Source organism: Bos indicus, chromosome 3, assembly GCF_029378745.1.
Source record: "Bos indicus isolate NIAB-ARS_2022 breed Sahiwal x Tharparkar chromosome 3, NIAB-ARS_B.indTharparkar_mat_pri_1.0, whole genome shotgun sequence".
Classification (NCBI taxonomy): Eukaryota; Metazoa; Chordata; class Mammalia; order Artiodactyla; family Bovidae; genus Bos; species Bos indicus.
In genome coordinates, this window is record NC_091762.1 from 119882217 (window position 1) to 119905079 (window position 22863).

Genomic DNA, 22863 nt, shown 5'->3' on the forward strand with positions numbered 1-22863 from the left:
TTTCTTACCTGTAGCTGTGGGTTGAATTGTGTTCCTTCCTCGAAATGGCAACTCACTCCAGTGTTCTTGCCTGGAGAATCCCAGGGACGGGGGAGCCTGGTGGGCTGCCGTCTATGGGGTCGCACAGAGTCGGACACGACTGACGCGACTTAGCAGCAGCAGCAGCAGCAGCCACGCACCCCACACCCCAAATTCATATGTCAGAGTTCTAACTCCCAGGGCCTGGCTGTGTGACTGTGTTTGGAGTCAGAATCTTCACAGACGCTGTCTCCAAATAGTCAATTTATGTAAATAATCAAATTAGAGGTCATGAGAATGGGCTCTAGCCCAGTGTGACTGAGGTCCTTATATCAATAAAAGGGGAAGTCTGGAGGCAGGGAAATGCGTGGAGAGAAGATGAAGTGAAGACTCAGAGAAAGGACAGCCGTCTACAAGCCAAGGAGAGGGGCCAGCCCGATTCCACGCCCTCGCGGGAGGGCTCCCACACCTTTTGGCGCCAAGCATGGAGCTCTCCAGTGTCCCGGCGGCCGCAGGCACGCTGCCGCCCTCCTCCACTTGGTTTTCAGAATTCCCAACCTTTGGGACCTCGTCATGTGGGACCAAGGAATAACGATATTCCATGTCTCTCCTCTTTGAACCTGGAAGCAAAGTCGGAGAACCACAGTCTCCCTCGGGGTTCCTGGCGGGCGCCCGGACCGCCGACAGCACCGCGCGCCTCAGAGAAACAAGGACCCCTCCTAAAACGGCGGACGCCCGGATCCTGTTGGAACGCCCCCGCCCCCAACACAGAGAAACCCCCTCCAACGCCTGAGGGTGTCCCTGAAACCAAGGAAGACAGCCTGGGCCACCTCCCGCGACCTTAAAGTAGGGCCACGTTTTGGGCGGCAAACAGTAGGCCCCTTCTCCCCCCGAGAGCCTCGGGAGACGGGGCGGCGAGGACGCGGTCCCCACGCAAGCCCGCATATAAAAACAGGCTCTCACGCACGTCGGGCCCCAAACCTCCTCTCCGCCGCTCCCAGGGAGAACGGCGGGCCGGGCCCAGGGGGCGTGGGGCCCACGCGCCGATTCCCCACCGCCGCCTCCGCGGAGCTCGGGGATATCCCCGCTTATCCCCCTAACAGGGCCGCACCGAAGCTCAGAGAGCTCTCACTGACCGCACAGGGTCCGCGCAGGGCTGTGGCCAACGCAGCGCAGCCGCGCCTGCCAGCCTGCACTCTGCACCGCTCAGGGTGCAGAAGAGTCAGGTTTCCCTGGAGACCGGGCCACCGCCCACGTGCCCAGGTTCCGCCAATCCCCCCGCCCGGCCCCGCCCCGCCCCTCCAGGGCCACACCCCCTGGCGTCCCGGCGGGGCAGGGCTCCCCTCTGTGACCTCACAGAGACCCCCGCCCCGGCCTCCCACTCTGGCTCCCCGCCGAGACCCTCACCCCCGGCTTGCTGAGCCCAGGCCGGCCGTCCCACTAGGACACTCATCTCGAGGTCAAGCGGGGCACGGTGGGTCGGCCTCTGGGTCAAGCCTCCCGGACTCCAGAGCCGGTTGGTGGCTCTGTTGGTATTTATGGAAGGCGCCGACCTCACAGCCCGGTAGGGGGACAGGATCGGGGGCAGCCGGGGCCACAGGTGAGCCTTTACGGGGAGAGGATGCCTACGTATGGTTTCGGGGGATGAGTAGGAGCTCTCAGAACAGAAGCGAGCACATTTCAGGGAACTGGACTAGAAGCAACCGGGAAAAGCGCGAGGGCTTTCCGCGGCTTCCTGGACAGAGGAGGGGTCTCTGGAGGCGCAGACCGCCCCTTCTTAGAACAGCGAAAACGGATGACAACAGCTGATGCCCCGGCCACCCCCCGCGAGCTGCAGTGGCCGGAAGGCGGCTGTACCCGGACCCCAGGGTTCCGGGGGCGCTCCCCCAACCCTGCAGTCTGTCTCCCAATTCATCTCTTCTCCCCTCGGCCCCTCGGCCCCTCAGCACCACCTCGGCTCCTAGAGCCCTTCTCTACCCCTTAATCCTTCCCCTCACGTCCCCTCTTTGCCCTGCTCCAGCTGTTACTTGTGAAGCTGAGCAGAGACAAACGGAACCACCTTTAAAATGTTTCTGAAAAGAGAAAGAAAAAGTCACCTAAAACTTCCTGTTAAAGCATACCACCTGTGGTGGGTTGAGCAGTGGCCCCCCACCCCGACCCCAAATAATAAACTGAAATGAAGTCCTAACCCCTGAGAATGAACCTTATTTGGAAAATAGTGTCTTTACAGATGTAATTGAGTGAAGACCAAACAACTGGTGTCCTTAGAAGGACAGGGAGATTTGCAGACAAAATACAGAAAAATACATTTCTGTTGTTTGAAGCCTACTGGTTGGTTGTGATACTTTGTTACCCTCAGCTCAGTTCAGATCAGGTGCTCAGTCGTGTCCGACTCTTTGCAACCCCGTGGACTGCAGCACGCCAGCCTTCCCTGTCCTTCACCAGCTCCTGGAGCTTGCTCAAACTCGTGTCTATCAAGTCGGTGATGCCATGCAACCATCTCATCTTCTGTAGTCCCCTTCTCCTCCCACCTTCAATCCTTCCCAGCATCAGGGTCTTTTCCAAGGAGTCAGTTCTTTGCATCAGGTGGCCAAAGTATTGGAGTTTCAGCTTCATCATCAGTCCTTCCAATGAATATTCAGGACTGATTTCCTTTAGGATGGACTTGTTTGATCTTCTTGCAGTCCAAGGGACTCTCAAGACTCTTCTCCAACACCACTTCAAAAGCATCAGTTCTTTGTTACACTGATTCTAGGAAACTCACATACTGTGCTGTACTCTGTTGGTTCCGACTCGGCAACCCCACAATCTGTAGTCTGCCAGGCTCCCTGTCCGTAGGATTGCCCCAGCAAGAATACTGGAGGGGGTTGCCATTTCCTCCTCCAGGGGATCTTCCCTGCTCAGGGATGGAACCAGTATCTCCTGCACCTCCTGCATTGCAGGCAGATTCTTCACCACTGAGCCACTGGGGAGGCCCCAGGCAACTCACATGAAAGACTCTATAAACAACAGCTAACGGTATTTGTTTTAGCAAACCTTACAATTTCAGAAGACTGACAAAGCAATTCTAAATACTAAAATGTGGCCACAAAAGAAAAGGTGTTCTGCAAGCTTCTATAAACTGGAAAAAACACAATATAAAATGCTGAAATGTTACTTATGTTCATAAGAATATATGCACTGGTATTTTTAAAAAACAAAGATTAAAAAGCCTTATTTCCATAAATTGATACAAATCCTACAATGATGCTAAAGAGTATATCCAAAAAGAAAACATTCATAGGAACAATATGTTAATAGTAATTGACAATATTCAAGAATAATAGTTTTAAAAGTTTTTGGTGAATTGGTAAACTTGATAAACATTCAGCAAACGGACCTTAGGAAGACTGGTTTTCAGCGTGTTAGTTGCTCATGCTACCAGTCATAGTGTTTGCAAACCTGAAGGTGCTGGCTGAGCCTATCATAGTTATGAAATTTAGTAAAGTATGACTGATGACATGTGGATGGGGAAGCAGAGTGGCGTTTCTATTAAAATTCAGGTGAAGGCTTTGAAAAGTCAACAAAAGTCACTTTAAAAAACTGCTATCAAATTAGATGTATGTGAGACTACTGTAAAGGATTTATGGGGGAAAAGTCTTTTAAAAAATTCCAGTTCGGCAGACTGTTTCTCAAGTGCCTTTAAGCTCACAGGAAGAAAAGAAGGGAAACTGGAAGGTGCAGCCCGGAACGGAGTGCGCTACGAGCAAAGCCTCTGCTGACCCCCAGGGGAAAGCTCTAAATGACTTTTTACACTGACCAAATCATGCTTAGATTTTTATCTTAAATCAGAATCACTGGACTACATGGTAACACATAGCTTCCTGTGTCTCACTCCTGGAGCTTCTGGTTCAGCAGGTCCAGACTAGATAAACCCTGAGAATGTGCATTCCTACCATGTTCGAACCACTGGGCCAAGGCCTAGTGGGCAGCTGGTTTCGACTGAAAAAATTGCCCAACCCGAGAATCTTGAGGTAAGTTTTCAGTACAGTTCAGTTGCTCAGTCGTGTCCAACTCTGCGACCCCATGGACTGCAGCACGCCAGGCCTCCCTGTCCATCACCAACTCCCAGAGCTTGCTCAAACTCATGTCCATTGAGTCTGTGATGCCATCCAACTGTCTCATTCTGTCGCCCCCTTCTCCTCCTGCCTTCAATCTTTCCCAGCATCAGTCTTTTCCAATGAGTCAGTCCTTTGCACGAGGTGGCCAAAGTACTGGAGTTTCAGCTTCAGCATCAGCTAAGTTTATTGCGGGGCAAAATAAGGATGATACCCTGGGAGACAGCACCTCAGACAGCTCTGAGAAACTGCTCTGGAGAGGCACTGGGGGAAGGTCAGTATAGAGGTGATTCTGGTGAAGACGGAGTACCTGCAATCCAGCATAAATTTTTTGCAGGTTACTGCTAGTGACAAGGAGCAGACATCACCATGAAGGATTTGAGTGCCTTTTTAGACATGAAAAGATACAAGAATTGGGCTCATAAAATTTCTTCTCCTAAAAACATAAATGTCTGAAGAACTGTTCTGCCAATTTTCCCCAGAGCACAGAGTGCCTCCATTCCTGATCTCCACCCTGAACTCCTTTCAGGAGATGCTGAAGGTCAGCAGCTGCAGCGGCTCATTATTTAATCCTTGTAGAGGTGGATGGCAAGGGCCAATATGTAGGTGACAAGGGGAACAGAGAGAAAGGAGATAGATGGACAAAGCAGGAACAGCCTTGAATGCTAGGTTACAGACAGAAGCATCAAGATATTTTAAGCAGGAGAGCAGTGCAATCAAAATGTGTGCTCTAAATGAAAGGTTTCCAGACTTTTTGCCTGGGGCCCACTGCAATTCCCCATTTCATAGCATGACTCAAAAAATTATGAGGAAAAACTCACTGTGCTGTATACATGCACCCTAATATTTTCATGTAGTCTGTTCTTTGCTAAACCATTTTACTAAAAAATAAAATATGGGTATGACCTAAAATACTAGTATCAGTTCAGTTCAGTCACTCAATCGTGTCCAACTCTTTGTGACTCCGTGAACGGCAGCACGCCAGGCCTCCCTGTCCATACCCAACTCCTGGAGTTTACTCAAACTCACGTCCATTGAATCGGTGATGCCATCCAACCATCTCATCCTCTGTCGTCCCCTTCTCCTCCTGCCCTCAATCTTTCCCAGCATCAGGGTCTTTTCCAATGAGTCAGCTCGTCGCGTCAGGTGGCCAAAGTATTGGAGTTTCAGCTTTAGCATCGGTCTTTCCAGTGAATACTCAGGACTGATTTCCTTTAAACCCACTAATGATCCTGCCGACCTGCTGAGTCAGGACCAACGTTCAGAAACTCAATGCTTTAAAAAGTGTATTCTGGCTAGTGAGAAAGGATAGAAGGCTCCCTGCAGAAGGATGGTGCCAAGTCCAGAAGAGAGTGTCCTGTAAACAAACACAGCAATCAAGGGGGAGAATGGACTCGAGATACTCAGCACGAGTTGTTACCCATGAACTAACTCAAGGTGGGGAAAGGAGTGTGAGGTTATCAGTTAAAAGGCCTTGGAACAGAAAACTCACCTCAGACATCCAACAATAAAGGATGACTGGCCAGCTCAGGAGACCAGAGACCAGAAGCCGGAGGCTCTTCAGGTTTGGTTTGCTTTGGTGCCCGAGTGTCATTGAGGATGGTTTCTTCCACGTGGTTTCAAGCGAGGCTGGCTTCCCTTTGTGGTAATAAGGAGAGGACAGGTTTCCAAGCCCCTCTCCCATCTTTGGTTCATGAAAGAAAGTGAAAGTGAAGTCGCTCAGTTGTGTCGGACTCTTTGTGACCCCGTGGATGGTAGCCTACCGGGCTCCTCTGTCCATGGGATTTTCAAGATGAGAGTACTGGACTGGGTCGCCATTTCCTTCTCCAAGGGATCTTCCCAACCCAGGGATCGAACCCAGGTCTCCCGATTGGAGGCAGGCTCTTTGACTGTCTGATCCACCAGGGAAGTCCTCTTTGGTTCATATGACAGCCCAAACCCTGTCCTGAAGCAATCCTGGGCATAGATGTCACTGACCAGAGTGTCAGCAGAAGCCTGATTCTGAAGCTGGGGGATTGGTACTCCCACCTAGTTGGATGGCTCCTGTGAACTCTGGGGAAATGGGAAATGAGAATCCCATCCAGGAAAGTCAGAATCCCTCAGAAAAGGGCTGAGGGCACAGAAAAGCACATGGATGCTGGGAAGTAGGTGATGTCTGGACCTACAGCCCGTGAAGACATGGTTACAGACCAACATTTCCATCTTCAGCTCAAAGGAGAGCCCCAGGTAGACAGTTACCAAGCTTGGCAGCTTTGGCTGGAATGGAGAGAATGGAGGTCACCCAGAAAGACTGCAGAGGTTCAGTTTACGAGTGGCGTGTGTTCATGTGTGTGTGCGGCAGGGGTTGGGGTGGGGTGGGGATGTACTAGAGCAGTGGTTCCCAACCTCTTCGGCACCAGGGACCAGTCTCCCGTGGGCTGGGGTCGGGGGTGTTTGGGATGATTCAAGCACATTACATTTGTGCACTGTATTTCTAACCTAATGCTGCCGCCGATATGACAGGAGGTGCTGGCCCACGGGCCAGAGGTTGGGGATCCCTACACTGGAGAAAAATTTCTGGTCCAACAGATTGAAAATCAGAAATGTTTCAATATTATTAGAATAGAATCGAAACACCAATAACTAGACGCATACACAACTGCAAGACAGTTCATTTTCAGTGAAACGGATCCCCCGAAAGACACTGGACATCAGAAAAATCTATTGAAGAGGTCTTCTTAAGTGGCAACTGTGTAATTCTTTAAAGCTACAGTAATAACCCCCAAAATAAGAAAAACCACAGAAATACTGGTCTATGAAAAATGGAAATGCTAAGGGTAAGTAGCTTTATTTTATATGACCATGTTTTACAATAAAATAAAATGCAGATATTACACAGGGCGATTTATTAGGAAGCAGAGAACATAAAAGAATAAACATAAAGCTGTACCAAGGGGAAGGACAGATGCTGAAGCTCAAACTCCAATATTTTGGCCACCTGATGTAAGGAACTGACTCGTCTGAAAAGACCCTGATGATGAAGGCAGAAGGGGACGACAGAGGATGAGGTGGTTGGATGGTATCACCGACTCGATGGACAGGAGTTTGATTAGGCTCCCGGAGTTGGTGATGGACAGGAAGGCCTAGCGTGCTGCAGTCCATGGGGTCGCAAAGACTGAGCGACTGAACTGAAGGGGCATCTCACCTGGCAAATGCGCTTGTAAGAGAAGTAATGACTGGTCAGTGCCCAGATGAGACTCTGCGACAGGGCCCCTGGCTCAGCGCGTCAGCCACAGCCTGAGAAGCTGGCCGCCCGCTGCCCGGCCCAGCTGGAACCCTCAGGGCTCGCCAGGACCGCTAGGGGGAGGCTCTCAGACCTCGCGCCTCTCAACCAGCCCGGGTCTGGCCTCCGGCACAGGTGAGGGCCCATTCACCCAGGAACCTGAACCCGCCCACACTTCTGCGGCCAATCAGACTCTCCCGATGATCACGGTAACGGCCACACCCCCATCGTCAGCCAATCAGAGGAGGCCTCGCCCACTCAGACCTGGCCAGTGAGGCGGCGGCCAGGGCATGGTGGGCGTGGCCTCCCCCTCACACCCGCCCCGGGGCCTGCCCCGGGAGGGGGGGGGGGCGGCCTGAGGGAGCCGGGGGCGTCGGCCGCACCTGACGACCCAAAGTAAGACACCCGGGCCGGGCGCCCGGGAGCCGGCCATGGACCCGGAACAGGCCGGACAGCGCGCGGACGTAGCGGCGCCCCCGCCGCCTTTCGTGCGCGTCGCCTCCTCGCTCTTCCTCGGGAGCGCGCGCGCCGCGGCCGCGCCGGAGCCGCTGGCGCGCGCGGGCGTCACCCTGTGCGTCAACGTCTCACGCCAGCAGCCCGGCCCGGGCGCGCCCGGAGTCGCCGAGCTGCGCGTGCCCGTGTTCGACGACCCGGCGGAGGACCTGCTGGCGTACCTGGAGCCCACCTGCGCCGCCATGGAGGCAGCGGTGAGCGCCGGCGGCGCCTGCCTCGTCTACTGCAAGAACGGCCGCAGCCGCTCGGCCGCCGTCTGCACCGCCTACCTGATGCGTTACCGGGGCCTCAGCCTGGAGCGGGCCTTCCGGGTAGGGCGGGACTTCCGGTGGGGAGGGGCGGGACCTTCCGGGAGCGGCGGGCTCCGCCGCCTGGGGAGAGACTTCCGGGCGGGGCGCGCCCGTGGGGCGGGGCGCGCCCGTGGGGCGGGGCGCGCCCGTGGGGCGGGGCGCGCCCGTGGGGCGGGGCGCGCCCGTGGGGCGGGGCGCGCCCGTGGGGCGGGGCGCGCCCGTGGACCTCGCCACAAGCGCTGCACAAGGGTCTACCCGCAACCTCTCTTCGCAGACGGTGAAGAGCGCCCGCCCAGTGGCCGAGCCCAACCCGGGGTTCTGGTTCCAGCTCCAGAAGTACGAGGAGGCCCTGCAGTCGCGGTCCCTCCTGCCCAAGGAGCCCTCGGGCCCGACTGAGCCCTAAGCGGTCAGCCCTGGAGGACGACCAACCAACTCCAAAGCAGGACGCTGGGGGGTCTCCTGTATCCTCGGGGTGGGAAGACGTAGTTCATGCACTGACGGGAGGCTGGGCCATCCTCTCCTGCCTCACGTCCCACGGAGTTTTCATTTTCTGTAGCTCCCCAAAGCCCTCTGTCCCCGCTTGATGGTAGCGTAGGGGTATGTCCGCAGAGAACTGGGGAACTGTTCCTCCCCTGGTTCTCAGGTTTACTAGACAGGGCTTGATCAGGAACATCAAAACCACTCAAGAAAACTTAGCCAGAAAAACATTTACTACAGAGAGGTGGAGGGCGGGGAGCCAAGGTCAGGAGATGGGGAAACCACAGGAGTCACGAGGACCTGTCACCTTGACCCTGGCTTCCTTCCACATTCGAGCCTGCCACCAGCTCAGGCCACAGTGGCTTTCCAAACAGACTCGTAGCTGCTGTGACTCACGGGTGTGGGTTCGAGGCTCTGTGACAGACCGCTCAGCTTGGGCTCCCAGTGTCCACACCCACTTCCTACCTTACTGACCTCCCAGTTTCAGCCAAGGTCAGGCCCAGACCACACTGACCACCCATGTGTCTGAGCGCGTTGATTACCCTGGTTCAGAGGCACCTCATCTGGGCATCCTACAGCCTGAAGACTATACTAGAAAATTAATCACCCTCAACACTCCTTAAATAAGATAAAGAGGAGAGAGTAAAGGAAAAGACAAAGGGGAGAGAGTAAAGGAAAAAACGGATAATACATGAATTACAGATAATGTAGTCCCTGGTTAACACATCTGAGTGTACACGTAACAAAGTAATGGATAAAACACCGAATCTGGTGTTTATCATTTCCCTTGACCCGCAGCCAGGGCCTCAGGCCCTGGTCCTCCTAGTGGGTGTGTGGAGCCTTCATCCTGAAGGGCCGAGCGTCCTACCTGCACTGTGCCCTCTGTGATCCCCTGCACAGCCCGGGAGTCCTGAGCAGCATGAATCCCAGCAAGCAAAGCCCTGCCGCCTCTTCAGAGTCAGGGTCAGGAAGTTTCCTTGAGGTCAAGTAGTTAGGATTTGGTATTTTCACTGCTGAGGCCTGGGGTCAGTCCTGGTTGGGGAACTAGGAGCCTGCAAGCCGCACAGCACCGCCCCCCCAAAAAAGTGTCAGTCACCAAGCAGAGCAACTCTGATTTGTGCCTTGAGGATCCCCAACTGGCTAAGTGGGGTCTCAGCGTCCTGTCCCAAATGGAAGCATCCCACCTGTAGATGAAGACCTCTGACCAAGCAGAGCCCAAAGGATAAAGCTGGGGAGCATGTACTCCATGAGTGAGGCACTGGGGTGGTTGTGAACGGGGGGCCCATCCTCCCCAGCCTTCCTGCTCCTGCTCCTGGTTTGCCAGCATGATGGCCCCTGGCTCAGAGCACACCCCACCCCCTGCAGGCCAGCACCCAGCCCTGCACAGCGCCATGCATCAGCAGCGCCCATCTCCAAGAGCCACAGCCCTCGTCATAACCCGACTTCTGCCACCTTTATGGAGGGCTTGCCAGCTGCCGCCTACTCCCCGCAGGCCCCTCACAGCTCATGTTGCCTTTCCATCTACCTGTGAACAGCTCCTGCCATTATCTGCACATGGCAGGTGAGGCCACAGTGACTCCATCTGTGACCTCAGGCATGCTGAGTGGTTTGCCCAGCTGGGAGGTCAGGAGCCAGGACCCAAGCCCAGGTCTTCTCCCTGTGTGCTCGTGGTGCCCTTGCTGGCACACCCCCTCACCTGCTGACGCGGCCCTGGTGACACAGGTGCACAGCCGTCAGAGCCCGGGCCAGCCCTTGGTCCCCCAGCTCCATCTGGGGAACCGTCCAAGTCTGCCTGCACCAGAGGCCCAGGGACAGCACAGCCCCCACCCGAGCCCACGGGCCTCCTGGAAGCCCACCCACCACCGTGTCCGCCTGCTAACAGACGAGGCCCGGGACCCGCTCCCCTCCCGGGGCCTGCACACTCGAACAGGGGCAGCCAGTCTGTGCCCATCAGGAGAAGGCTGGGTGAAGGCGCATCCACCCGCCAAGCCAGTAAGGGTTGGACCGTCCGCAGGCTGGTGTATGGGGCTTCCCTGGTGGTCCAGTGGTTAAGACTCCACCTTTCAATGCAAGGGGCACTGGTCCAGGGAGATCCCACATCCCACGGGGCAGCCCTGCGCCATAGAACTGTGGAGGCCTGTGCTTTACAGCCTCTTCTCCACAAGAGAAGCCACCGCAGTGAGAAGCCCGCACACCGCAAGGAACAGTAGCCCGCGCCAGCACGAGTTTGCAGCAACAAAGGCCCACCACAGCAAAAAAATAAAATAATTAAAAAAAATTAAAAGCTGGTGTATGAAAATTCCTATGGGAGAAACCCCAGCCTCTGGCAGTCCCAACTTCCGGCTCCTCTCCCGCAGGTGGACTGGGGGAGGAGGGTACATTGCACCCACCCTGGAACTCTGTCAGCAAAGCAGCGCCCCCGACCCCGACACGGAAGGCACCGTCCTCCGCGGGACAGGGACGAGGTGGAGAGCGGAGACGACCACTGTGTCCTTCACAGTGCGCAGATGCCTTGGTGGACTGCCTTTAGTGCTGCAAAACACATCTGTTTGTTCCTCCAGACTGACTTGTGTTGGTTCCTTATAAAAATCTGGGGTGGAAGGCACAGCCCCGGGAGGAGTGGTAACAGTTCCTCCAGACCTACATGCCTGCACCTACCCCACTGTCCTGTGTACAGGACAGGCCACTGGGAGGTGCCCAGGGCCCTCCAGGAGAGAAGAGATGAGACTCAACCCCTGCTCCCAAAGTCCAGGGCACCAGGAGGGCAAGAAGCCCCCTGAGGTTAACTTAGCCTGTGCAGGGGGCTGGCAGACCTGCCTGCAGGTGCTTAGGGCAGGCCGGTGTGGGTGCCCACACGCAGTCCCTGATGGTCTTCCAGCCCCAGCCCCACTGGCCGGGAGAGGGGAAAGGATGGCTCCGAAAGGCTGGTCACGCCGGAAGTGCCGTCTGAAACTCTCTGCCCTCGGCCTCCGGGCAGGTGCTAGGCCCCTGAAGGCAGTGAGGACTGATCAGACCCAGGTATCCCCCGTCTTGAGTCTCGGATGCAGGGCTGAACCCCTTCCTCTAAGTGGCTGGTGAGTTTGTGTCCCCGAGGCTAAAGTGACACATGGGGCAAGCTGAAGAGGTGCCTCGGTGCGGGTGCCGACTCCATGAACACGGGTCCTCAGCTTGGCTGTTCCACCCTGCCCCCCCAGCCCCCAGGGATCACACGCATGACAAATGGAGATACTGAGTCCAGAAGGATTAAACACCCTCCAGGGACGCCATCGAGGGCGAGTGCAGCGCAAGTCAGGCCCTAGCTGTGCCGCACAGACACGGAGCAGGGAAAGAGGTGGGTGGGCCTCCAGGCCAAAACAGCCCGGCTCCCTGAGGACCTGAATTCTCCCACGATGATAGGAGAACACCTTGGCAGTCCCTCTCGTTCATGGCTTTGAGACCCACCCAATGCTGGTCTCTGAGCATCCTCGCTGATCTCCAGCCACCTACCTCGGGCCCAAGGCTATGGACAGGCCTGGGCGAGAGTGGAATGACAGGCTGGCCAGATCTTGTGACTGCCCAGCAGTCACCTCCTAAACAGTCATCCTCCAGGGCCCGGACAGCCCTGAAGGGAGCAGAGTTCAGCAGGACTTTCTGTGATGATGAAATACCTGCTCTGTCCAGTATGGTGCTACTAGCCTGATGCATGCACGCTTGCTCAGTCGTGTCTGACTCTGCAACCCCACACTGTCGTCTACCTGGCTCCTCTGTCTATGGGATTCTCCAGGACCAGAACCCTGGAGTAGGTTGTCATTTCCTTCTCCCGGGGATCTTTCCAACCCAGGGATCAAACCTGCATCTCCTGTATTGGGGGGCAGATTCTTTACCACTGAGCCACAGAGGAAGCCCCACTAGCCTGACACGCCCCTCCAAACACACATGGAGACCCTGAAATGGGGCCAGTGCAACTGAGGGCCTGAACTTCTAATTCTATTTAATTTCAATTTAAGAAGCCTCACACATCTGAGGGTACAGTCTCAAGGTTCCAGAGCCACCAGCATGCCCCACATGGCTCAAAGCACAGACCACTGGTCTCACAGGGGAGCAGGCCAGGGTGATGGGAATCATTGCATTTTTCTCCGGGCCTGAGGCTCTGGAACGGACGAGTAACACTTCCCTGACACAAGTGTCCCATCAGTGGGTGACCAAGGAACCTCCAGCGCGCCCGGGTCCCCGCGCCTTCTCCTTCCTCCAGCCCCGTGCCTCGGCCACCTGCACACTGCGGCTGCTCCGGCCCCATGCATCGCACCTGGTTCACGGTCGCAGCCCAGCGCACAGCGGCCCCGGGCCCACGCACTGCGCCCGGGCTCACGGCCCCCAGCCGCGCTCTCAGCCCCTCGGCTCCTCGGGTCTCCCCACTCACTGAGCCGCGGACGCCCCGGCCCCTCGCGCACGGAGCACCCGGCCCCGCGTCCCCCGCGGCCCGGTCTCCCCGCGCACAGCGCCCCCGGCGGCGGCGGCCGAGCGGAGCCGGAGCGGGGCGGCGCACGGCGCGGGGCCGGGCCGGGCGGCTCCCGGCGCGACTTCCTGTTGTGCCCGCGCCCCGCCGCCCGGCGCCCGGCGCCCCTCGCCCGCTCCCCGCGGCCCCGGGCGGCCGCCGCCCATGGATTTCACCTAGCGCGGCGGCCATGGCGGCGCAGTGCTGCTGCCGCAAGGCGCCCGGCGCCGAGGCCGCGCCCGCCCGCCCGCCGCCCGAGCCGCCGCCCGCCCTGGACGTGGCCTCGGCCTCCAGCGCGCAGCTCTTCCGCCTCCGCCACCTGCAGCTGGGCCTGGAGCTGCGGCCCGAGGCGCGCGAGCTGGCCGGCTGCCTGGTGCTCGAGCTGTGCGCGCGGCGGCCCGCGCCCCGCGCGCTCGTGCTCGACGCGCACCCGGCCCTGCGCCTGCACTCGGCCGCCTTCCGCCGCGCCCCCGCCGCCGCCGCCGCCGCCGCCGCCGCCGAGCCGCCCTGCGCCTTCGCCTTCGCTGCCCCCGGGCCGGGACCCGCACCGCCGCCGCCGCTGCCCGCCTTCTGCGAGGCGCCCGGCGCGGAGCCCGCCTGCTGCCCGCTGGCCTTCAGGGTGGACCCGTTCACCGACTATGGCTCCTCGCTCACCGTCACGCTGCCCCCTGAGCTGCAGGCGCACCAGCCCTTCCAGGTCATCCTGCGCTACACCTCGACCGACGCCCCCGCCGTGAGTCCTGCTTCCGGGCGGCCTCTCCCCGTGCTGCCGGCCTAGGGGGGCGTTCTTGGGGGCGCTGCGCCCGCGACACCTGCAGAGGGGGGCCAGCCCGGCTCTCCCCGAGCCGTCCCCTGAGTCCTGTCCAGGCGCCGGCGGGGCTTCCCAGCTGGTGCCAGGGGAGCCCTTAGGAGCCCCGGACCGAGTGAGCCCCCAGGTTCTGGTCCCGGGGACAGGGGACTGTGTACCACCAGGGAAGCCTCTCCCTTCAGCTGTTCAGGGACGGGTCCCTGCCTGGAGACAGGGGCAGCTTCTGGTGAGCACATGCCAAGCTATGCATCTGCCGGAGCCTGGCACTGCGACCAAGGGCCTCCGTGTGACCCGGTCTTCAGAGGACTGTTCCCTGGGGGTGGCAAGAGGGACAGACTTGCCAGAGTGGGAGACCGAGGGGCCTGAATCGGCTCTCATGCTTCAGGCCGCAGGGGACTGGTGGGTGCTCCGGCAGGTTGGCCCGTGTCCCCAACGCAGACATGCACAGGCTCTGCGGGAATTTGGACATGGTGCGCCATCCGCCCAGGGGCTCGACGGGAAGGCTGGGCAGCCCAGACAGCACCCTTCCACCGCAGGGGTGCTTTCAGGACCGAGCATGGGGGTTCCTGGGTCCCTGTGTGGACCGCACATTTGTGACAGTAACCCCCCAAAAACACGACATTCAAGGAGCTCTGTGAGGCCCCAGGAGGTGCCATCCGTCACTGCTGTGGCATGTGAATAGACAGGGTGACGAAAAGGCATCAGGCCAGGAGCCATCAAGGAGAAATCTGGAAGAGCCTAGGCCAGACACACACCTGCGGGCTTCCTGCAGGCCTCCCAGGAGCCCCCAGCTGCCACCTCACCCCTTTGTGAGCTTCTGCAGATGTGCCAGCCTGGCCTTGCCCTGCTCGCCTGGCCCCTGCTGCCTGTCGGCCTGGCCCCTGCTGTCTGCCAGCCTGGCCCTTGCCCTGCCGGTCTGGCTTCTGCCCTGCCTGCCTGGCCCTTGCCTTGCCCACCAGGCTCCTGCTGTCTGCCAGCCTGGCCCCTGCCCTGCCTGCCTGGCCCCTGCTGTCTGCCAGCCTGGCCCTTGCCCTGCTGGTCTGGCTTCTGACCTGCCTGCTTGGCCCTTGCCCTGCCCACCAGGACCCTGCTGTCTGCCAGCCTGGGCCCTGCCCTGCCCGCCTGCCCCCTGCCCTGTCGGCCTGGCTCCTGCCCTGCCCACCAGGCCCTTGCCCTGCCCACCAGGACCCTGCTGTCTGCCAGCCTGGGCCCTGCCCTGCCCGCCTGCCCCCTGCCTTGTCGGCCTGGCCCCTGCCCTGCCCACCAGGCCCCTGCCCTGCCCACCTGGCCACTGCTGCCTGTCAGCCTGGCCCTGCCCTGCCTGCCTGGCCCCTGCTGTCTGCCCTCCTGGCCCCTGCCTTGCCCGCCTGGCCCCTGTTGCCTATCAGCCTGGCCCCTGCCCTGCCCTCCTGGCCCATGCTGCCTGTCAGCCTGGCCCCTGCCCTGCTTGCCTGGCCCCTGTTGTCTGCCGGCCTGGCCCTTGCCCTGCCTGTCTGGCTTCTGCCCTGCCTGCCTGGCCCTTGCCCTGCTCACCAGGACCCTGCCCTGCCCACCTGGCCCCTGCTGTCTGCCAGCCTGGCCCCTGCCCTGCCCGCCTGGCCCCTGATGCCTGCCAGGGGCCTTCTGGGGCTCTGACAGCTGGCGGGCATGGCTCCCATCACAGCCGTGAAAACAGAGGCTATGGTTCTCCCTGACCTTGGAGTCCATGTGTTTGGTCCGTCTAAGACCAGCAGAGTGGTCGGAGAGTGGTGGAACCAGGGCCCACAGCAGGCTAGCCTGCTGGCCTGACCCTGTCCCCAGCAGCCTGACCGCGGGGACCTGTCCCCAGCGTGAGCCAGGGGCCACTTGTCCCAGGACCTGGGGGTGGAGGTAGGGGGTGAAATGCAGGTTCCTAGGTCCCAGCACTCTGTGGTCAGATCCAGGAGTTTGCATTTTTGAACAGTCTCCCCAGACAGGCCTTCCGAACACTGGGGCAGCCCTAGGGGTCAGCAGAAAAGGAAGATACTGTCGCAGGCTCTGCATGGGCAGAGAACAGAGACATAGAAGCCAAAAAGAAGTCTTGTAGAAGTCCATGAAGGCTGACAGGGGCCTGGCTGGTCTGCAGGAACCGGATAGGCAGCCCTGCAGGCCCGGACATCCGCTAGGATCTGGGGTCCCCCACCCCTGGGGTCTGAGCACGGACAGCCCCCAGTGGCGGTCCTGGGTCTGGGGTCCCGAGCGGCAAGCAGCTGTGGCTGCCATCCTGGGGCTTGTCGCTTGCAGGGGGCTGGGGGCCCTCCATCACGGCCCTGGGGGAACCTGTGTGCGCTTGGTCACTGAAGACCCGTCCAGTTGGCCTCAGTGACCACATTGTCCCAGCAGAGGGGATGTGGGGGACAGATTCGGGACCCCACAAAGTGGCTGCAGTTGGGTTGGGGAGGCCCCGGCCTCCATCCACCCTTCCTGGAGACATCAGGATGCTTGGTGGTGTTAAGAACGGGAGTGCTGAGCTGGCCTGGGCAGGCTGGGGGCCGTGGTGGGCTGGAATGCCTGAGGGACGGCTCCCTGGCGGGGCAGGGCCGTCGGCCTGTGGCTCTGGTCTCCAGGAGGGCTCGGCCTGCTGTCCCAGGGAGGGCTCCCTGGCCGGAGCTGACCCCTTGCCCACCACCTGCTGCAGATCTGGTGGCTGGACCCAGAGCTGACCTACGGCAGCGCCAAGCCCTTCGTGTTCACCCAGGGCCACTCCGTCTGCAACCGCTCCTTCTTCCCATGCTTCGACACGCCCGCGGTCAAGTGCACCTACTCGGCTGTGGTCAAGGTCAGCGCCCAGCAGCACGCCCTGCCCCCCAGCTGCCACCTAGACGGCCATCTGAGAAGGCGCGCACCCTGCCCGCGTCGGGGTCCTAGACCTGGCCTGAGCCCCGGGACGCCGATACAGGGACGGGGCAGGCAGAGCGGCCGGGTCGCAAGGCTCCTGGCAGCCCCCCAGCCCCACCTCCACTCCCAACTGGGATGAGAGGTGTACAAGCCAGGAGCTGGGGGCTCCCGGAACGGCGTAGGGGGTCCCTGACAGAGACGGGAGGGTCCCTAGCGGTGTGGCTGCCTGACCCAGGTGGTGGGGCTTCTCGCAGGGATATGGGGCTTGCCGACTGGGCTGTGGGGTCCCCACCGGGGACACGGGGTGGTCCTGACGGGGGCGTGGGGCTTCCCACACGCTGTCCTGATGGGCGGGGCCTCCTGGGATGCAGGCCCCATCGGGGGTGCAGGTCCTGATGAGCGCCACGCAGAGCACCTACGTGGAGGAGGAGGGTGTCTACCGCTTCCACATGGAGCACCCCGTGCCCGCCTACCTCGTGGCCCTCGTGGCCGGGGACCTCCAGCCCGCAGACATCGGGCCCAGGTAGGCCTGCCTCTTGCTTGCTGCCCGGGGTTCAGGCTCAGGAGACGCTGCCAGGGCCCGGTGTGCGGCCTGCCTCCGAGGCCACCCTGTCTGGCCCCGCGTGGTGGGGCCAGCCCTGCCCCTGCCTAACTGTCACTGCCCAGGGGCCATCCTCCCCCGGCTGCTCGCACCCCGGCGCCCTGTGCTGCTCCTTCTGGGCAGTGCCTCTGCAGGCAAACCTGCTGCGCTGTGAGAGGGCGTGTGGATGGGCGCGGCCCATGGAGCCAAGGGCCTGCGGGGCGGGCCGTGGGCGGGGCTGGGCGTAGGCGGACGGCCTTCACGCCCAGAAGCAGAGCGAAGGCCCGGTGGGGCCGTGGGCTGGGGCTGGGGGGCCCCGCCCACCGTCTCCCCCATTGCAGGAGCCGCGTGTGGGCTGAGCCGTGTCTCCTGCCCACGGCCACCAGCAAGCTGTCGGGCGCCGTGGAACAGTGGCTGAGCGCGGCCGAGCGGCTCTACGGGCCCTACTTGTGGGGCAGGTACGTCTGCTAGCCAGCCCGGCTGTGAGAGGGATCAGAGGGCACGTGCACCACCCCCCACCCCTCCCCCCTCCCCGAGCCCGCCGAGAAGCGGCAGGAGGCAAGGCTCACCCGCGGCCCCCCACCCCGGCACCCCACAGGTATGACATCGTCTTCCTGCCCCCGTCCTTCCCCATCGTGGCCATGGAGAACCCCTGCCTCACCTTCATCATCTCCTCTATCCTGGAGAGCGACGAGTTCCTGGTCATCGACGTCATCCACGAGGTGGCCCACAGCTGGTTTGGGAACGCCGTCACCAACGCCACTTGGGAGGAGATGTGGCTGAGCGAGGGCCTGGCCACCTACGCGCAGCGGCGCATCACCACCGAGACCCACGGTGCGCCAGGCGGGGCGGCGCGCGGTGCCCGCACCAGGGAGGGCCGGTGGGGGCGGGCACCATGCACGGAGCTGGGCCCAGGCTGCGGTCCCTGCTCCGTGTGTGTGTGTGTGTGTGTGTGTGTGTGTGTGTGTGTCCCGCGGGGGCAGCTCGGTGGGGCCCAGGGCGGGGAGCAGCCAGGGCAGCGGCCTCGCTCCCGCCTGTCCAGGTGCGGCCTTTACCTGTCTGGAGACAGCCTTCCGCCTGGACGCCCTGCACAGGCAGATGAAGCTCCTCGGAGAGGACAGCCCAGTCAGCAAGCTGCAGGTCAAGCTGGAGCCAGGTACCTGTTCCTGCCCTGCCCTGCGCACGTCACCTGCAGACGTCAGGCCCCCCGCCCAGCCCAGGGGGGGCCTGCATCCCCACGAGGCTTCTCTGCAGAGGCCGGGCCAGGGAGGCTTCCCTCCGCAGCCTGCGCCGCCTCTCACGGGCACTGAGCACCCATCTCCCCAGTGTGTAACCTGAGGTCTCCACCGAGGGCCCCCGAACAGGGCAGGCCCCCCACGCACACACTCTCGGGGCATCTGGATGTGAGCGGCGGGGCCCTCGGTGCCCCCTGCCCTGCAGCGCCCCACTGCCATCCCGCCCCCACCCCTGGGGGCCTGGACAGCTTAGAGCGCCTCCCAGAGCCGCAGTTTCCCTTGCAGGCGTGAACCCCAGCCACCTGATGAACCTGTTCACCTACGAGAAGGGCTACTGCTTCGTGTACTACCTGTCCCAGCTCTGCGGGGACCCCCAGCGCTTTGACGACTTCCTCCGAGTGAGTAGTCCGCTCCCGGGGGTCGGGGTGGGGGCCATGAGCGGGGTTGTCACCGGGCTCCTGGCTCTCCCACCTCCCAGCCTCGGCTGCCTGGCAGGCCCCTGTGGCAGCCGTGGGCGCCCCTGCGCCCGCCCTGGCCCTGCCCACTGCTGCTCAGACCCCTGTGTGCTGGGCCCTTTCCCGCGGTGTGTGCCTGGCTAGGGGGGAGGGGGACAGTGGCGCACCCGGGCCTGCTGAGTCCACTCCGCCCGCAGGCCTACGTGGAGAAGTACAAATTCACCAGCGTGGTGGCCCAGGACCTACTGGACTCCTTCCTGGCCTTCTTCCCAGAGCTGAAGGAGCAGAGCGTGGACTGCCGGGCAGGTGAGGCCCCCACCGGCCGTGTGTCCTCACCGGCCCACCCTCAGCCTGTCGGGTGCGGGGGTGGGATGGGGCCTGGGGGCTCTGTCTGGCCGGCAGCTGCCGTCACTCATTGGCGTGGAACTCAGGCTGTACCATGTGGAAGGAAGAGAGAGGAGAGCGCGATTCCTGGCCCGGAGCGGCCCCGGGGAATTCCTGGAGGAGGTGGCAATTAGGCTAGGTGTCTCAGTGGGTAAAGAATGCCTGCAACGTGGAAGACACAGGAGACTCCGGGTCGAGAAGATCCCCTGGAGGAGGGCCCTGCACCCCACTCCAGTGTTCTTGCCTGGAGAACTCCACGGATAGAGGAGCCTGGCGGGCTACAGTCCATGCGGTTGCACAGGGTCAGACACAACTGAGCGATTGAGCACCCATACATGCAGAGCTGAGTAGGCAGTTCCAGAAAGAGCCTTGGAAACTGTGCAGCGGGCCTGGGGCAGGATCCAGGAGCAGAGGGAAGTTTGCCTCAGAGCAGGCTGAAGGCAGCCGGCTTGTTCGCAAGGGTGCCCCTAGTCCAAGGCTTAGGCTGAAGCAGAGAAGGGTCTGCCATCTCAAGGGGAGTCAGCATTTATGGTAGCGCAATGAGGTGTGGGCTGGGGACCTTGTGTTGGGGAAGGTTTGGGAAGTGCTCCAAGGGTCTGGGGGGCAGGGATGGCAGGACTTGCCCCTACAGCTGCCCAGGCTCCAGGGCTCCAAAGCAGGAATAGCCTTCTCCCAGGGCGGTGCTCCCCACCCCACGCCTCCGCCTGTGGGCTCACGGCATCTCACTGTTTCTGCCCGGGAGGCACGGGCGGGCAGGGGGTCCCTGGCCACTGGCTCCGGTGCTCTGTGCCCCCTTCCCGGAAGCCGCCATGGCCTGCACGGTCTGCAGCCGACTCCCGCCTCCCTAGGCCGCCCCCGCCCTTGGGGCTCCCAGACCCTGGCAGGGTCTCCCTCAGGCACACCCTCGGGGTCTGCAGTCTCCCGGGCATGCCTGCTCGGGAACCCAGGAGGGCGTCTGTCCTGCAGGGCTGGAGTTCGAGCGCTGGCTGAATGCCACGGGCCCCCCGCTGGCCGAGCCGGACCTGTCTCAGGGATCCAGCCTGACGCGGCCCGTGGAGGCCCTCTTCCAGCTGTGGACCGCCGAGCCCCTGGAGCAGGCGGCCGCCTCCGCCAGCGCCATCGACATTTCCAAGTGGAGGACCTTCCAGACGGCGCTCTTCCTGGACCGGCTGCTGGACGGGTCCCCGCTGCCCCAGGGTGAGTGCCACAGCCGCCGGGGTGGGAGGAGGGGGCGGTGGTCACCGGCCCTGACCTGCTGTGGCCCCAACAGACGTGGTGATGAGCCTGTCCAAGTGCTACTCGTCACTGCTGGACTCCATGAACGCCGAGATCCGCATCCGCTGGCTGCAGATCGTGGTCCGCAATGACTACTACCCCGACCTTCACAGGGTCCGGCGCTTCCTGGAGAGCCAGGTGTGGCCACGCAGGCCTGCCCTCCCCCCACCCGGCCACCCAGGCTGGCGACCCCTGCCCTCTCCCCACCCGGCCACTCAGGCTGGGCAACCCCTGCCCTCCGCTGACCCGGCCACTCAGGCTGGGTGGCCCAGAGAATGGGGTGGGGCCTAGACCCCAGCAGACCTCAGGGAGGTTGCGCCCAAGGCCAGTGGTCAAGCCGGGAGCAGAGTCTTGGGGTCTCACCGCAGGGCGTGCACTCTGGGGCCGTCTGAGCTCCTTAAGGCCTAAGGGTCACTGGATCCCCAGGCCTGTGCCCTGGCAGGGCCCCTGCAGACCAAGTCTCCTGGGGAGGGGAGGAGAGGACGTGGGGGCCGGGGGAGGGGAGGGAAGGGCGCCCCGTGACCGGCGGCCACCCACAGATGTCGCGCATGTACACCATCCCGCTGTACGAGGACCTGTGCACCGGCGCCCTCAAGTCCTTCGCCCTGGAGGTCTTCTACCAGACGCAGGGCCGGCTGCACCCCAACCTGCGGCGGACCATCCAGCAGATCCTGTCGCAGGGCCTGGGCCCCGGCGCGGAGCCAGGCGGGGCCGCGGCGGACTCGGAGCCGGGCCTGCTGCTCGGGGATGAGGCCCCGAGCAGCGCCATCTCTCTCAGGGACGTCAACGTGTCTGCCTAGCGCTCGCCTCCCAGACACCACGATTGTGCCTTCTGGGCCCCAGGCCTGGCTGGGGGGCTCTGCCGGGGCCTCTCCAGGGCCGACCGAGGCCTGTGGACCCATCCCCCCACCCCACCCCAAGCGCTCTTGCACTGCGGGCCCTCCTGTCTCAACACTGACTGCCAGGCGCTGCCCTGGGTCGACGGCGACCGCCACACTGTGCCTTCTGCCTGCCTGCCGGGAGGGCCTGGGCTGCCACGCCCGCCCCGCACGCCTGCCTCCACGGAGCCCTGGAACCCCACCCCCCGCCCCTGGGGCCGGCAGCCTCCCTCGGTCCCTGCCCGAGGGATGAGGACGCAGACATGCCCACGCTCTCCCCGTGGGGGACAGGGCGCCGCAGAGACGGTGGATGTCCCTGGGGAGGGGGCCCCGGAAAGCCTTAGCTCCTCAGGGAACTCAGGGTCCCAGGCCCGGGGCCAGGGCAGCAATAACACGCGGGGAGGCGGGCACCGGTGCTGTTTATAGGGCCCCCTGCTGGGAGAGGCCCGGGAGCCCCGGGGTTCAAGCTGGGCCCCCGGGGGGACCTCCGCTCGGGGTCACCGCCATTGTCCCATTAAACCTCCACTCTGCAGACTGCCTCCCGGCCTGTCCGTCCCGGCTCTTGTCCTGCACAGCTGCCCAGCAGCCGTGGCTTGGGGTCTGGAGCTGATCATAGCCCTGTCCTCTGACCCAGGCTTCCAGCCGGAGGCGGGGGCTCTCGCCTGCATCCGGCCCCTCCTGACAGTCCCGCTCTGCACAAGGAGGCCCCACATCCTGCCCTGCAGCCCACCAGGGTCCGAGCACCAGCCACCGGCTGCCCCCGACGTCTCCAGCCCCTCTGCCACCCCCAGGATCCCCAAACACCAAAGCCAGGGGCACTTGTCAGCAGCCCCGCTGTGGGCCTTTCTCCCAAACTGGAGTGAAGGGAGAGGCGAGCGGCAGGCCTGAGTGTGACCTGGGAGGATGGAGCGGAGGGGCTGCGGCCCTCGCTGGCCCAGGGGAAGGTGGGGCTGGCCTCCCTGGGGGCGTGGCCCCAGAGCACGGCCAAGCTGGGGTGCCGGGAGCAGCGTACCGCAGTGACCAGGGTAGCGTCCGGGCCCCCTCCCCCTGGCCGCCCACGGGGCTAGGCTCCTGGGGCGGCACCTCTGCTGTGGGTCCACTTAGCGCTGCAGAGTCTCCCCCAGGATCACACGCGCAGACTCAAGTGACCTGTCAGCTGGCCCACTGGCGAGACCCGGTCACAGAGCCACCCCGTTCTGAAGGGGCCGAGGCGCTGGAGGACGGGGGGTGGTGGGGCCGCCGCATGGAGCCACCAGGTCGC

At 61.9% G+C, this 22863-nt stretch overlaps 3 protein-coding genes and 1 long non-coding RNA gene across 9 annotated transcripts in view; 3 read left to right on the forward strand and 1 right to left on the reverse strand.

The window, feature by feature from the left end:
* The window catches only part of ANKMY1 (ankyrin repeat and MYND domain containing 1), a 55170-nt gene extending 53922 nt beyond the window's left edge, over positions 1 to 1248 (reverse strand). For 2 of the 6 annotated variants that reach the window (XM_070787025.1, XM_070787024.1), the window contains exons 1-2: positions 488 to 546; positions 9 to 111 (exon numbers count right to left, since the gene is read on the reverse strand). Coding sequence is in view for 2 of the 6 variants with exons in the window: in XM_070787019.1 (XP_070643120.1) it covers positions 488 to 621 (134 nt within the window). In the remaining 4 variants the exon portion in view is untranslated. Of the gene's footprint in view, positions 1 to 8; positions 639 to 1129 lie in introns of those variants that run through there. The other 4 variants (XM_070787023.1, XM_070787022.1, XM_070787019.1 and 1 more) reach the window with 3 other exon arrangements.
* An 8-nt stretch (positions 1249 to 1256) lies between these two features.
* Positions 1257 to 2206, forward strand: LOC139182318 (uncharacterized). The gene is made up of 2 exons (XR_011565982.1): positions 1257 to 1618; positions 1703 to 2206. It is a non-coding gene; the product is annotated as an uncharacterized lncRNA (long non-coding RNA).
* Positions 2207 to 7687: 5481 nt separating this feature from the next.
* DUSP28 (dual specificity phosphatase 28) lies at positions 7688 to 10941 on the forward strand. Its single transcript, XM_019958025.2, has 2 exons — positions 7688 to 8201; positions 8455 to 10941. Exons 1-2 carry the CDS (start codon positions 7809 to 7811, stop codon positions 8581 to 8583), a joined length of 522 nt encoding a protein of 173 aa, XP_019813584.2. The 5' UTR covers positions 7688 to 7808; the 3' UTR covers positions 8584 to 10941.
* A 2282-nt stretch (positions 10942 to 13223) lies between these two features.
* Positions 13224 to 22134, forward strand: RNPEPL1 (arginyl aminopeptidase like 1). The gene is made up of 11 exons (XM_070787027.1): positions 13224 to 13864; positions 16596 to 16736; positions 17167 to 17318; positions 17717 to 17833; positions 17974 to 18209; positions 18418 to 18531; positions 18896 to 19008; positions 19263 to 19371; positions 20416 to 20646; positions 20720 to 20862; positions 21264 to 22134. Exons 1-11 carry the CDS (start codon positions 13322 to 13324, stop codon positions 21522 to 21524), a joined length of 2160 nt encoding a protein of 719 aa, XP_070643128.1. The 5' UTR covers positions 13224 to 13321; the 3' UTR covers positions 21525 to 22134.
* The last annotated feature ends 729 nt before the right edge of the window (positions 22135 to 22863 follow it).